The sequence below is a fragment of the Diabrotica virgifera genome, chromosome 5, assembly GCF_917563875.1.
Source record: "Diabrotica virgifera virgifera chromosome 5, PGI_DIABVI_V3a".
Lineage (NCBI taxonomy): Eukaryota > Metazoa > Arthropoda > Insecta > Coleoptera > Chrysomelidae > Diabrotica > Diabrotica virgifera.
Window position 1 is genome coordinate 250,773,732 of NC_065447.1, and position 13,967 is coordinate 250,787,698.

A 13,967-nucleotide genomic window follows, 5' to 3' on the forward strand; every position below is an offset into this window, starting at 1 on the left:
AATTGACTTTTTATTTTTCAGGGGTGGACCAAGTGGAACCCGTAACCATACAAGGAAAACATGAACTATAAGCGTCTTTTAATTAAGTCCAAAAACCGTGCGAAAATTAGCTTCTCTCTTTGTGATTTTTGACTACCAACTTTTTGCAGTAGATACTAGATCTAGTTTTTTTCTTTTAATTTTTTTGTTATTGATATAATCTGATCGTACTTTGGCCCATTATACAGGTCAAAAACATTCTGGCAAATGTTTGTAATAAAAGAGTCTTCACGTATGTCGTTTTAACGCATTCGCTGTATATAAAATGATTATTGAGAAGACCCATTACTTGTAGTTACTTGCATATGATTTTTCTTTTATAACCGCTTATAGTTTGGATACATTTTATCGAATTTGTAGCAAGAGGAGTTTTTCAAATTGAGGAAAAAGCTGAGAGCGGGACGGGGGGTGGCAATCTCCCGTCCCCTCTAGCTGGGAAAAACATAGACATTAATTATAAAAATTATACTAAATAATATGTAAAATGTAGTAGTTGCGCAAATTAAACAAAAAAGGTTATGAGGGATTGGCGATTAAGGGACAAGTATATACTTGTGATTCATTGTTCTCTTATCGAATATATATTTTCTTTCCTATGTGGTTTAAGTCCGTAAGGTGTTTGTTTGCCATTCTATGAAATGTTGCGCCTGGCACAACAAGCACGTACGCGTTGGGATGGGGATGGGGATACGCTCTGTTCCCGTTCAATTCCCGTAGGACTAATAATTATACGGAAACTTATGTAATATTTGCTTGTACATGAAGACTTAAATATATCTTTATGCACTGTAAGTCTTTTCTTTCATTTAACATTTCCTTCACCACAATCTCCAATTTTTCTACAACATCCGCAGTTGTTGAGTTATTTGACATAAGATTGAATGACAACGTCAGCGAATATGGACATGGATGAGTTTCGACTCTTGAACTTTTGAGAACCGCAGATTCTTGTAAGCGGACAGCTATACAAATCAGTCGATTCTGGGCCGTAAACCCATGTCGGAACGGATCCTGATAAGAAAAGTATGTTAATAACATTTCTATCAATAGCTAAATAATTTAGTACTTCATTTTAACACTTAGAAAGATATTCACTATACTGGATCTTAAACTGAAGTTCCAACTACATTTTTAACAACAAACAATTAGTTCAATGACAATAAAAAAATTCAACTATAGGGCAGTCAATGAGGGTATGTGGCTCCGAATTCCATCCTACTATATCGATTTACGTGATATTTTTACAGTAAGTAGGGAATAGCCCAAGAAACAAAGTCTACCCTATGCCGATGTGTGCTTTTGTCTTGGGGCGGTTCCCACCCCTTCTCGGGGGTGGAAACTTTTTTGCTTAAATAACTACGGAAGTTGCTAGAGAACCTAATACTAAGCAAAAACTGTTCTATAATTTTTTTTTTTTTTTTTCGAAAAGTCGATACTTTTTGAGTTATTCCTGGTTGAAAATTGGCCATTTTCATTGAAACAACACCTTTTCAAACGGTTTTTTGCGAATACCAACTATGCATCTAATTAAAAAAATCATATAAAACATTTTTGTAGCTTATAAAATAACAAAGACACTCTTTCCTTTATGAATCTTCTAGTTATAACACAAAAAGAGATATGGTAAGTGAAAAAACTTGTTTTCTTGGTGCATGCTTAAATCAGTGTATTTAACTTGAAATAACAGAGAACCGGTCGATTTTAGGTGTATAATGCTACCAATAACTTTTGTTGTGCTTAAAAAGACCTTTAAAATAAGCAATATTAAATGTCGATTACATTCAAACTATGCGAGATAAACTGTAAAAAATTTGATGAGTATTTTAAGAAAAAAATGAGAAGTATATTTAACCCCTCATCCACAAGAATTTAAATGCATCGTTTTCCTTCTACAATACATTTTACTATAGTGTTCTTTTTATGTTCAAAAAGTTGGACGGGTTTAAGATGAATGGTTTTTGAAAAAAATAAGATCAAATTATTGAGCGCATTTTTGAATTTTCTTAAAAAGCTTCCTATTTCTCCATGTAACTCGAAAATGATAAGAGATGCCATACAAAAATGTAGGTTTCTTCTAGATAAACATTATAATTTAATTTTTTATAACAGTATCTCTTATTATTTTCAGGTTACATGGAGAAAAAGGAAGATTTTTAAGAAAATTTAAATATGCGCTCTATAATTTGATCTTATTTTTTTCAAAAACCATTCATTATAAACCCGCTCAACTTTTTGAACATAAAAATAACACTATAGTAAAATGTATTGTAGAAGGAAAACGATGCATTTAAATTCTTGTGGATGAGGGATTAAATATACTTCTCAATTTTTTTCTTAAAATTCGTTAGTCATCAATTTTTTGCAGCATATCTCGCTTAGTTTGAATGTTGTAATCGACATTTAATATTGCTTATTTGAAACGACTTTTCAAGCTCAATAAAAGGTATTGGTAGCATTATACACCTAAAATCGACCGTTTCTCTGTTATTTCAATTTGAATACACTGATTTGAGCATGCAACAAAAAAAAAACAAACTCATTTTACCTACCATATCTCTTTTTGTGTTATAACTAGAATATTGAAGAAGGAACGAATCTCTTTGTTTTTATATGAGCTACAAAAATGTTTTATACAATTTTTTTAGTTAGATGCATTGTTGTATTCGCATAAAACCGTTTGAAAAGGTGTTATATTTCAATAAAAATGGCCAATTTTCAACCTCGAATAACTCAAAAAGTATTGAGTTTTCGAAAAAGAATTATAGAACAGTTTTCGCTTAGAATTAGGTGCTCTAGCAACTTCCGTAGTTGTTTAACCAAAAAATTTTTCACCTCCGAGAAGGGGGGGGGGAACCGCCCCCAAGACAAAAGCACACATCGGCATAGAGTAGACTTTAAATAAGGAGATATTTTCAGACTATTCCTAAAATTTCATTAAAATCCATGCAGTAGGATGGAATTCGGAGGTAATAACCTGTCCTTGCTGTCATTGACTGTCCTACTAGTAATTCTGGATAAAAACAAATCGATATAACTACATTTTCCTATTTTTATTACGATTCACTGAATATTCGCCCAATAAGAACATCTGACCTTTAGATTAGTTACCATTATATTGAAAAAATTCCAAGACAACTAAAAACCACGAAAAACTGGAGGTTCAAATTAATAGATCAAAATATACATCGAAAAGCGAGACTATACTAAATTTACAATCAAGATGCAGTAGAAATAAACAAACCAAGACACGTTAAATGCTAATACTATGAGCACTCCCGAATCATAATTTACAATGTATATACATTGTAAATCCAAAATCATGATTTCCAAAGTTTATACATTGTAAATTATGATTCGGGAGTGCTCCTGGTACCTTTTAACGTGTCTTGGTTTATTTATTTCTACTGCATCTTGATTGTAAATTTAGTATAGATTAGTGTTTATTCTTCAAACCACGGGAAATAACGATAAGACGAACAATGGGAAAAAATCCAATAAGCTATTTTATCTCCGGCCAGAAAAAAATAAAAAACCAACTAAAAAAGCGAAACAGTATAGCAAAGCTGTCTTCCAAGAAGTTTTAGGAGAGTTTAAGGATGGGATGATCATAAATGGTGAAATCCTTAACAATATAAGATATGCCGATGATACTGTCATATTCACTTCAACTCTACAAAGTCTGACAAATATACTGGAACGGCTCAACGAAAAGTGTACCATTTATATGGTATTAAAATGAACTTACTGAGAAAATAAAGTTCATGGTCACAACACATCCAAAAGACAACGAGACACTCCCTATTAATAATATTCAGATAGAAAGGGTAGATAAATACAAATATCTAGGAACATTCGTTAGACAATACACAGAATAAACACAAGAGATTAAAAAGCCGTATAGAAATAGCAATAGCAAAATTTGAGAAAATGAAACATCTATTATGTAGTGGAGATCTAAGAATGGATCTAAGGATAAATTTGTTGCGCTGCTACGTTTTTACAACTTTGCTCTACGGATCTTAGGCCTGGACATTGAAGCGATTAAGAATTAAGAAATTTAAAGCTTTTGAGCGTTGGTGTTATCGAAGAATGCTACGAATATAATGGTTAGACAAAATTAGTAATATTGAAGTCCTTGATAGGGTTAATAAGAGGGAAGAAATTATACAGACAATTATTAAGAGGCGGAAGCTTAAATATTTCGGTCATATACAGGGTAATTGATTAGTAGGGTAAAGCTCAATAGCTCCGCTATAGTAATAGATAGCAATAAAAGTGAATAACAAAAATTTTAGCCACCTTTGAGCTTCACATTACAAAATTAGAATGTTACAGGGTGTTCGATAACACAGTGGCAGACCAAACTTATGTTTTTTTAAATGGAACACCCTATATTTTATTTTAAATTCGAAATCCTGTTAACTTCTCCATCACAAAAATATAAAGGTTTGTTATGTTATACAGGGTATTTACAAAGTTATAACCAAATTTATATGAAAATCGTAACAAATTCAACTCACTGTATAAATACAAATAAGCAAAACAACAATGGTTTATTAATGCCATATTTTTTAACGTATTGTCAAAATTTTCAAGAATGGTCGATATTGCTAATTTTCTTTATATCAAATACAGGGTGAGTCAAAACGCAAGTACATTATTTTCTCAGTAATTTTAAATGGAACACCCTGTATTTTATATCACTATTGAAAAGTACCATTACCGTACTTTAATTTTTAGATAACATTCCCTATGTCTAAATTTATTAGTTTTCGAGATATTTTAATTTTTCAATGGACCAGTAGCGTGGCCACCCAAATCACCAGAATTTAATAAACTGGACTGATTTTTTTGGGGTTACGTTAATAATGATGTTTATAAAATACCTCCAACAACAAGACTAGATGAAAAATAGAATACAAAGTGTATTTCGATGTGTTAATTTACAAATGCTCCGTAGAGTAAGTATCAATGATCGTTTTTAGGCGTACATAAATGTGTTAGGAGATAATTTTGAACACCTTATGTAATTAAATATTAAAAATATTTTATTAAAAGTAGCTTCTAATTTTTTCAAACATGTTTTTTTGCAAAATGTTATTTGTTGCATTTACATAAAAAGATAGTTTTTAATTGTTTCAAAAATGTTGCATGTAGTGGTTGTGTTTTTGTTTGTAAAATGTATTACTAATAAATTATTTTTATTTCTTTATTTGCTACAGTGTTACATTGATTACCGGATTGATAATCGGTAATCTTCAATTGCCAATTCAGTCATGGCTTATTTAAAATTTAGATAAATTTAAACACCTAAAATACTTTGCTCTGAAAAATGAAAATATCTCGAAAACTAATAAATTTGGGCATAGTGAATGTTATATAAAAATTAAAGTACGTTAATGTTACTTTTCAATAATGATATAAAATACAGGGTGTTCCATTTAACATTACTGAGAAAATAATGTACTTGCGTTTTGACTCACCCTGTATTTGATATAAAGAAAATTAGCAATATCAATAATTCTTAAAAATTTTGACAATAAATAAAAAAATATGGCATTAATAAACCATTGCTGTTGTGCTTATTTTTATTTATACAGGGAGTTCAACTTGTTACGATTTTCATACAAAATTGGTTATAACTTTGTAAATACCCTGTATAACATTACAAACCTTTATATTTTTGTGAGAAGTTAACAGGATTTCGAATATAAAATAAAATATAGGGTGTTCCATTTAAAAAAACATAAGTTAGGTCTGCCACTGTGTTATCGAACACCCTGTAACATTCTAGCTAATTTTGTAATGTGAAACTCAAAGGTGGCTAAAATTTTTGTTATTAACTTTTATTGCTATCTATAACTATAGCGGAGCTATTGAGCTTTACCCTACTAATCAATCACCCTGTATATAATTTATACGCGTACGTAACCTATTGGTCCAAGAGCTGTGAGACATTTTTGAGTAGGTATTTTAGGCAACCTGAAAATTTTTCAGGTGACTCTTCCATGATAGCCTAATACAAAAATGCCGGTCTGGCTGGAGGGTAGCGGTTATTTTCCCCAAAAATCCCCCCAAAGTTAAAAAAAGGGCAAAAATTGTTATTACAAAAAATATCATTGACGTGACTTTAAAATAAATTTAAATATTCAAATATAAAGAAAATAAACAAGCCAGGCGATTTGAGGGCGATTTTAACTCTGCAAGATACTTGCATGGGCGTCCCAGGATTATTTTCAGGGGATGCATCTGAACTTCAGAAGATTTCATTTGAATCTGTACATACTATTAACGAGTATAAAATATACAACTATACATACATAGCTATGTATATTCCTTACGGACAGGCAAGTGAAATTGTTATTGTGACAGGGTATTTTTTAATATTAAAAATAAATATTCTAAAGACAGGTTTTTTTGGTGAAATTTTCCAACTGCCATGTCATCAAACAAATTACGCGTGCATATCAATGAAAAGCGCTATAGGTAAGCAGAAGTGTGAGAAAGGGCGTGTACTGATAGCTGTTTGCGTCCTCTGTTCTAGCGGAGCGAGTCCGTTCGCTCGAGAATAATCACGTGACCTGGCGATACCCATGTTGTTGTGCCTCGAAACGTTAGAGTAACTATTATATACTATAGTTTTTTAAGTAACTTTTTGTTAATTAAAGGAAAATAATACGTACTATACAATAGATTTTGCAAATATGATAGAAAAAGACAAATTTATTATTATAAATATATAGGTAGAAAAGTATAAAACTATAAGCTAAATAAATTCGGTGTCCGAATCTTGTATTTCTTCTTCAAACTCCTCATCTGAGCTTAAATATTCATTCTCTTCTTCTTCGTCAGACTCATCAGTCGAAGCCTGCACAATCACGGGCGCATCTGAAGAAAGACTTGCCATTGGTGAGATGTGGTGTTATCGAATAATGTAAAAAATATCATGGACACAACACATAGCAAACACGGAAACATTAAGAAAGATGAAAAAGGAAAAAGAAATACTCAACACTATGAAGGAAAAAAATGAGCTACTTTGGTCTTATATTAAGAAATAAAAAACCTGATGTGATAAGTATTGGTTATATAAGTAAGAATACGTAGCAACTCAATTAATTAATCACTAATTAATTTTTAATTAACTCTAAATACATATTACAACTATTTACAGATCAGGTAGAAGAGGAATCTGAGTCTCGAGTGGAGTCTGACGAAGAAAAAGAGAACGAATATTTAAGCTCAGATGAGGAGTTTGAAGAAGTACAAGATTCGGACACAGAATTAAGTTAGTTTATAGTTTTATACTTTTCTACCTATATATTTATAATAATAAATTTGTCTTTTTCTATCATATTTGCAAAATCTATTATATAGTCCGTATTATTTTCCTTTAATAAAAAAAATTACTTACAACAACATGGGTATCGCCAGGTCGTCACGTGATTTTTCTTGAGCGAACGGACTCGCTCAGTTACAACAGAGGACGCAAAGAGCTATCGGTATACGCTCTTTCTCATACTGGTGCTTACCTATAGCGCTTTTCATTTATATGCACGCGTAAATTGTTTGATCACATGGCAGTTGGAAAATTTCACCAAAAAAAACCTGTCTTTTTTAGAATATTTATTTTTAATATTAAAAAATACCCTGTCAAAATAACAATTGCACGTCCCTGTCCGGAAGGAATGTACATAGCTATGCATGTATAGTTGTATATTTTATACTCGTTAATAGTATGTACAGATTCAGATGAAATCTTCTGAAGTTCAGATGCATCCCCTGAAAATAATCCTGGGACGCCCATGCAAGTATCTTGCAGAGTTAAAATCGCCCTCAAATCGCCTGGCTTGTTTATTTTCTTTATATTTGAATATTTAAATTTACTTTAAAGTCACGTCAATGATATTTTTTGTAATAACAATTTTTACCCTTTTTTAACTTTGGGGGGGATTTTTGGGGAAAATAACCGCTACGCTCCAGCCAGACCGGCATTTTTGTATTAAGCTATCATGGAAAAGTCACCTGAAAAATTTTCAGGTTGCCTAAAATACCTACTCAAAAATGTCTCACAGCTCTTATACTATATATTTAAGAAATGCACATTTTCAGCTTTGTAATTTTGATATTTTTAGAGATAATATGCGGCCTACGTGAAACACCCTGTAGTGGAACATGATATAAAAGAAATTCTGTACTTGTTCAGCATTTTTAAATATATTTTAATTATAAAACAATCGACTCTAGTAAAAAAACCTAAAACTAAAGTATGTGAACATAAAATAATTTTATTAGTTTTTCTGTTTTGGCACTTCCGGTGGAGGTCTTCTTGAATATCTCTCTCTCCTCGTCACTACTACTTCCGGTTTGGGTGGCAATACTGGCTTCGGTAGAGGTGGAATTGGAGGGGGATGTTTCGGTATGGAAATATTTTGTAGTTCGATGAGCTGAAGTTTCAAGTCCATTTCCACTAATGTTTCGAGTTCTTCGTTGAAGAGGTCGCTTCTTCGACCTTTGTCTAAAAAGGGTAATTTGGTTTTAGTATGCATTAACAATTCCCACATAACAATTTTATGTTCTTAGTAGATTCATGGAACATACTTTTCAGAAAAAGTATATACTGAGAATATTCGTAAATACCATTGGGAATGTGCAGAGCACATACTGAGTATATACTACATTACATTACTTAAACGTTTAATGTATATACTTAGAATGTACTACCGAACTTCTTTTCAGTATATAGTAAGAATATACTTTTCAGGATATTCCAAGGACGTGCTATAAACCTTCTATTTATATACTTAGAACGTACTACCGTACATCTTTTTAGTATCTGGGAAGAATATACTTTTAAGAATATCCCAAGGAAGTGCTATATTGCTCAGAAGTATGTTTTCAGCATCACCTAATCTCATCTTAGGTTCTACTGGTTCTACCAAGTACCTAGTTACATATTCTAATTGCATATGAGAATGTAGTTAGTACATTTTACAATATTACTTAAAAAGTAAGTATGTATAAATTTTAGTTATTTATTATAAATATTATATAATATTTATCTAGACTAACCTATAAGTAACTAAAATTTATATACTTAAGTATATGTACTTACCTACTATTTAAGTAATATTGAGTTACCAAAATGAATCATATTTTGAAGCACCGCAAACAAAATAAAGAGATTATGTATGTTCCTAATAGTCCTACTCCTTTTAGTACTTTATCGTTCGCCTTCATCCTTAACACTGCATAATTAGACACAAGACACAAATGTCATGTTTTCGTTTTCATATTTTACCGTTGCGTACTTAATCCCTATCCAGGTAGGAAATGGTCAGAATGAGACTGGCCGTTTGCAGTTGAATGGAATGGCCCATATCACATCGATATAATTCCGATCCGATCTTTTATAAATACTTGCTTTTACGATCTGGTGATAAAATGGTGGATGATGTATTCTTTCAGTTCTTTGTAACTGAATGTACCTAATCCAACGATGTAAAAATACTCATGGTAAACTCGAAATGGTAAATTCATTTCAATTATGAAAACGAACATTTTTGTTTCGTTGATACAATTAAGGTTTAAACTTTTTTACCATACAATTAAAAAAATTTTAAGAAATTAATTCGTCCAATACTAACTACATACATAAATTTTATTAATTATTCTATAAATAACGAAGGTAATTATCCATAAAGCTAACATTATTAATAGATATATAATATTTTTAAGATATTTTAAAAGTATGTATGTACTTATAAGTATGTGTTAAGAATATACTCAAATATACTTTTAAAGAATATTCGATAAAGGTATATTCTAAGAATAAACTTTTACGAATATTCTGAGATACTACGTACACGAATGTGTTCAGTATATTCGGTACGAGAATATTCTTTGAAGTATATGCAAATAACATGAAATTTAGAATGTTTTTTAAGGTACATGCTATGCATGTACTACGCATATACTAAAAAGAATATACTCCGACGAATGTTGGTAGTATATGCTTTGAACATGATGCGAACATCATTGTTGTGTGGGTTAAGAGTGATTTCTTTCCTGCAAACGAACAGGCAGATTTTAGATCAAGAAACGATTTACGAACAAATGGAAAAAGCTTAACTTTAACTTAAACATACACCAAGAAAACAGTTTCAGGAGCTGCTTCTAATAAACCCAATATCAATAGACAACCATGACAGTGAATATGGTAGCCAAAATAATACCAAACTATCGATAACGGTCATTGAACTAGGAGACTTTAGGCATGTGTGTAAACTGTGATTATATAAATATAATTAAATCAATATTCACCTGTTATAATGTTAAATCCGTCGGTCCAGATAGATGCTATCTTAATAGTTGCTGCTGCAAAATTCACTTGACTCTCAGAGTGATTTATAAAAATAGAAAAAGCTTGTGCCGGAGATCTGCAGCTAAAAGTAAATTGAATAATTTAATATTGCTTTTACAATTACAACCAAACTACCAACATTAAAGTGGATGACCAATTGACAAAGGGAGTCTCCATAGATGGAGGAGTGAGACAAGGTTGCATTTTATCTCCGGTTTTATTTAATATATACTCTGAACATATGTATTTCGAGCAAGCGCTGGGAGAACTACATAAAGGCGTATTAGCCAAGAGAGTGCGTCCAAGCAACATTAGATATGCCGACGACGTCGTAGTTTTTACAGTTAGCCTAGATGGTTTGCAAAGAATAATGTTGCGCATATCAGATATAAGTAGAGAATATGGACTTGAGCTCAATACGAAAAAAAAAATGTGTGTGTACTTTGTACGCACGTAAGAAGTTATACTTCTATTACATGATTTCAATGAAATAAATATACTTTAAACAGTTTATTTTTATTTTATTTAAATATTAAACTAATTTTAATGCTTATCACTTTATAACAATAAAAAAAAATAATAGGAATGGTCCGGATTTGAACCAAAGATCTCTCGATCCCTAGCCGAATGCTATACCAATAAGGTTACGAGCCCTCTGTGTAGTCTCGGACATAATGACAATTCATAGTAACAAACAGACGAAGTGAAGTATAATAAATAAATATAAATGTTTTAATAATAATACTTATCTTATTCTCGAGGAAGACAAATCCAAAGACACAAAAATTATAATAAATATACCTATTTACTAAAAACACTAATATATTTTTTTGCACTGATATATTTATACACAACTTGAAAGAGTTAGCAACTCCATACTGTCTGTGTGCGCATGCGCTCAGAATAATAAAAATTCACTCCCAATCGCGCCCAAAGAAGTATAACTTCAACAACTTAAGCGAAAAATATTAAATACACGACTTTTGGTTAACCAACAACCAATTGATAGGGTGGACAGCTACACCTACACATACCTTGGTACCAACATAAACAGCCAATGGGACCACTCAAATGAAATAAAACAACGCATAGGAAAAGCGAGAACAGCGTTCATGTTGATCGCCAACACATCGTAACAAGATTCGTATTAATTAAACTTTCATCGTTTTTATACTTACATGATGGAATGTTTGCAGTTTTTTCCTGTAGCTACGTGTGTTATATTTGCAATATTAATGGATTCTTTTAGTTCCATCATTTCACTAGGGTTCTTAGGTACATCGTATATCTGTAGTTCTCTTTCATTTTTACTGAGTCTTACAAACATCTTTACCATTGATTTCTAAAACGATAAATAATACTTAACTGTTAAGTGAATACGTTAAAATGAATACGATTAAGATAGAAAGCTACAATATCTCGGTCACGTTATGAGAGGGGATAAATATGTGTTGCTACAAACCACCATGGAGGGAAAACGTAGTATTGGAAGAAGACGCATCTTTTGAGTCAACAATCTGAGAAAGTGGTATAATTGCAGTTCCGTCGACTTGTTCAAAGCTGCAATCTCAAAAGTGAAAATATCTGTGATGATTACCAACCTCTAGAGCAGTGCTTCCCAACGTGGAGCGCATGCCCCACAGGGGGGCAATTTGATAGTTAAGGGGGGCAATTCGTATAATGGGCTCGACACGAGTTTAACCATTTAGCTATGGGTCATTTAAATGCAATGCTAGATTTCCCTGAAAAGCATTAAAGTCTCAATTTAGTGCTCATACTTCATCTAATAATCATATTCTTGAGGCATATTGATATTATAATAAATGATGGTTTTGCTTGTTTTCGATTCAGAGGGTTGCACACCCACTAGACAGGCTGTTTCTACTATTTCAGGCGTCATCAGTAGCTTTTGTTAGCGTGCACACCTCTGAATCGAAAAATAGCTCCACCATCATTTTAAAGGGAATCTGAAAAATAATTCAAATTTCCCATTAGACGCGATACAGCGACATCTCATAACAAATTGAAGAGTCTCAGATGCAGAATCCACCAATTTAATAAAAATTAAAATGGTAGATAGTAATTTAAACCTGAGACTTTTCGCGTTGAAAGTTCTTACTGGTACATCCTTAATCTGCGACTTTTTCAATTAATAAGACAGCAGACGACGAATATAGAAAACGAAAGGGAAACGATCACATTCCGCCTTCATTCGTCTAGGAAAAGGACAGCAGAGGAACTTTCAGTACTCAAACCGAGTAAAGGAAATAAAATAATAAATGATGGTTTTGCTTGTTTTCGATTCAGAGGGTTCCACACCCTCTGAATGTTTTCCTGCACACCCTGCTTGTTTTCTATATTCGTCGTCTGCTGTCTTATTAATTGAAAAAGTCGCAGAAAAAGGATGTACCAGTAAGAACTTTCAACGCGAAAAGTCTCAGGTTTAAATGACTATCTACCATTTTAATTTTTATTAAATTGGTGGATTCTGCATCTGAGACTCTTCAATTTGTTATGAGATGTCGCTGTATCGCGTCTAATGGGAAATTTGAATTATTTTTCAGATTCCCTTTAAAATGATGGTGGAGCTATTTTTCGATTCAGAGGTGTGCACGCTAACAAAAGCTACTGATGACGCCTGAAATGGTAGAAACAGCCTGTCTAGCGGGTGTGCAACCCTCTGAATCAAAAACAAGCAAAACCATCATTTATTATTTTATTCCCTTTACTCGGTTTGAGTACTGAAAGTTCCTCTGCTGTCCTTTTCCTAGACGAATGAAGGCGGAATGTGATCGTTTTCCTTTCGTTTTCTATATTCGTCGTCTGCTGTCTTATTAATTGAAAAAGTCGCAGAAAAAGGATGTACCAGTAAGAACTTTCAACGCGAAAAGTCTCAGGTTTAAATGACTATCTACCATTTTAATTTTTATTAAATTGGTGGATTCTGCGTTTGAGACTCTTCAATTTGTTATGAGATGTCGCTGTATCGCGTCTAATGGGAAATTTGAATTATTTTTCAGACTCCCTTTAAAATGATGGTGGAGCTATTTTTCGATTCAGAGGTGTGCACGCTAACAAAAGCTACTGATGACGCCTGAAATGGTAGAAACAGCCTGTCTAGCAGGTGTGCAACCCTCTGAATCGAAAACAAGCAAAACCATCATTTATTATTTTATTTCCTTTACTCGGTTTGAGTACTGAAAGTTCCTCTGCTGTCCTTTTCCTAGACGAATGAAGGCGGAATGTGATCGTTTTCCTTTCGTTTTCTATATTCGTCGTCTGCTGTCTTATTAATTGAAAAAGTCGCAGAAAAAGGATGTACCAGTAAGAACTTTCAACGCGAAAAGTCTCAGGTTTAAATGACTATCTACCATTTTAATTTTTATTAAATTGGTGGATTCTGCATTTGAGACTCTTCAATTTGTTATGAGATGTCGCTGTATCGCGTCTAATGGGAAATTTGAATTATTTTTCAGACTCCCTTTAAAATGATGGTGGAGCTATTTTTCGATTCAGAGGTGTGCACGCTAACAAAAGCTACTGATGACGCCTGAAATGGTAGAAA

General features: G+C 32.4%; 2 protein-coding genes across 7 annotated transcripts in view; one reads left to right on the plus strand and one right to left on the minus strand.

Annotated features, from left to right (window-relative positions):
- Positions 1-831, plus strand: part of LOC126884820 (ankyrin repeat domain-containing protein 17-like) — a 247,095-nt gene extending 246,264 nt beyond the window's left edge. For all 6 annotated transcript variants that reach the window (XM_050651074.1, XM_050651075.1, XM_050651076.1 and 3 more), the window contains one exon: positions 22-831. In XM_050651074.1, the coding sequence (XP_050507031.1) occupies positions 22-45 (24 nt within the window). In that variant the 3' untranslated portion in view covers positions 46-831. The remainder of the gene's footprint in view (positions 1-21) is intronic.
- Positions 832-8,237: 7,406 nt separating this feature from the next.
- Positions 8,238-13,967, minus strand: part of LOC126884825 (engulfment and cell motility protein 2-like) — a 32,171-nt gene continuing 26,441 nt past the window's right edge. The window contains exons 11-13 of the mRNA XM_050651082.1: positions 11,581-11,744; positions 10,363-10,484; positions 8,238-8,557 (exon numbers count right to left, since the gene is read on the minus strand). Coding sequence (XP_050507039.1) covers positions 8,331-8,557; positions 10,363-10,484; positions 11,581-11,744 — 513 coding nt within the window. The 3' untranslated portion in view covers positions 8,238-8,330. The remainder of the gene's footprint in view (positions 8,558-10,362; positions 10,485-11,580; positions 11,745-13,967) is intronic.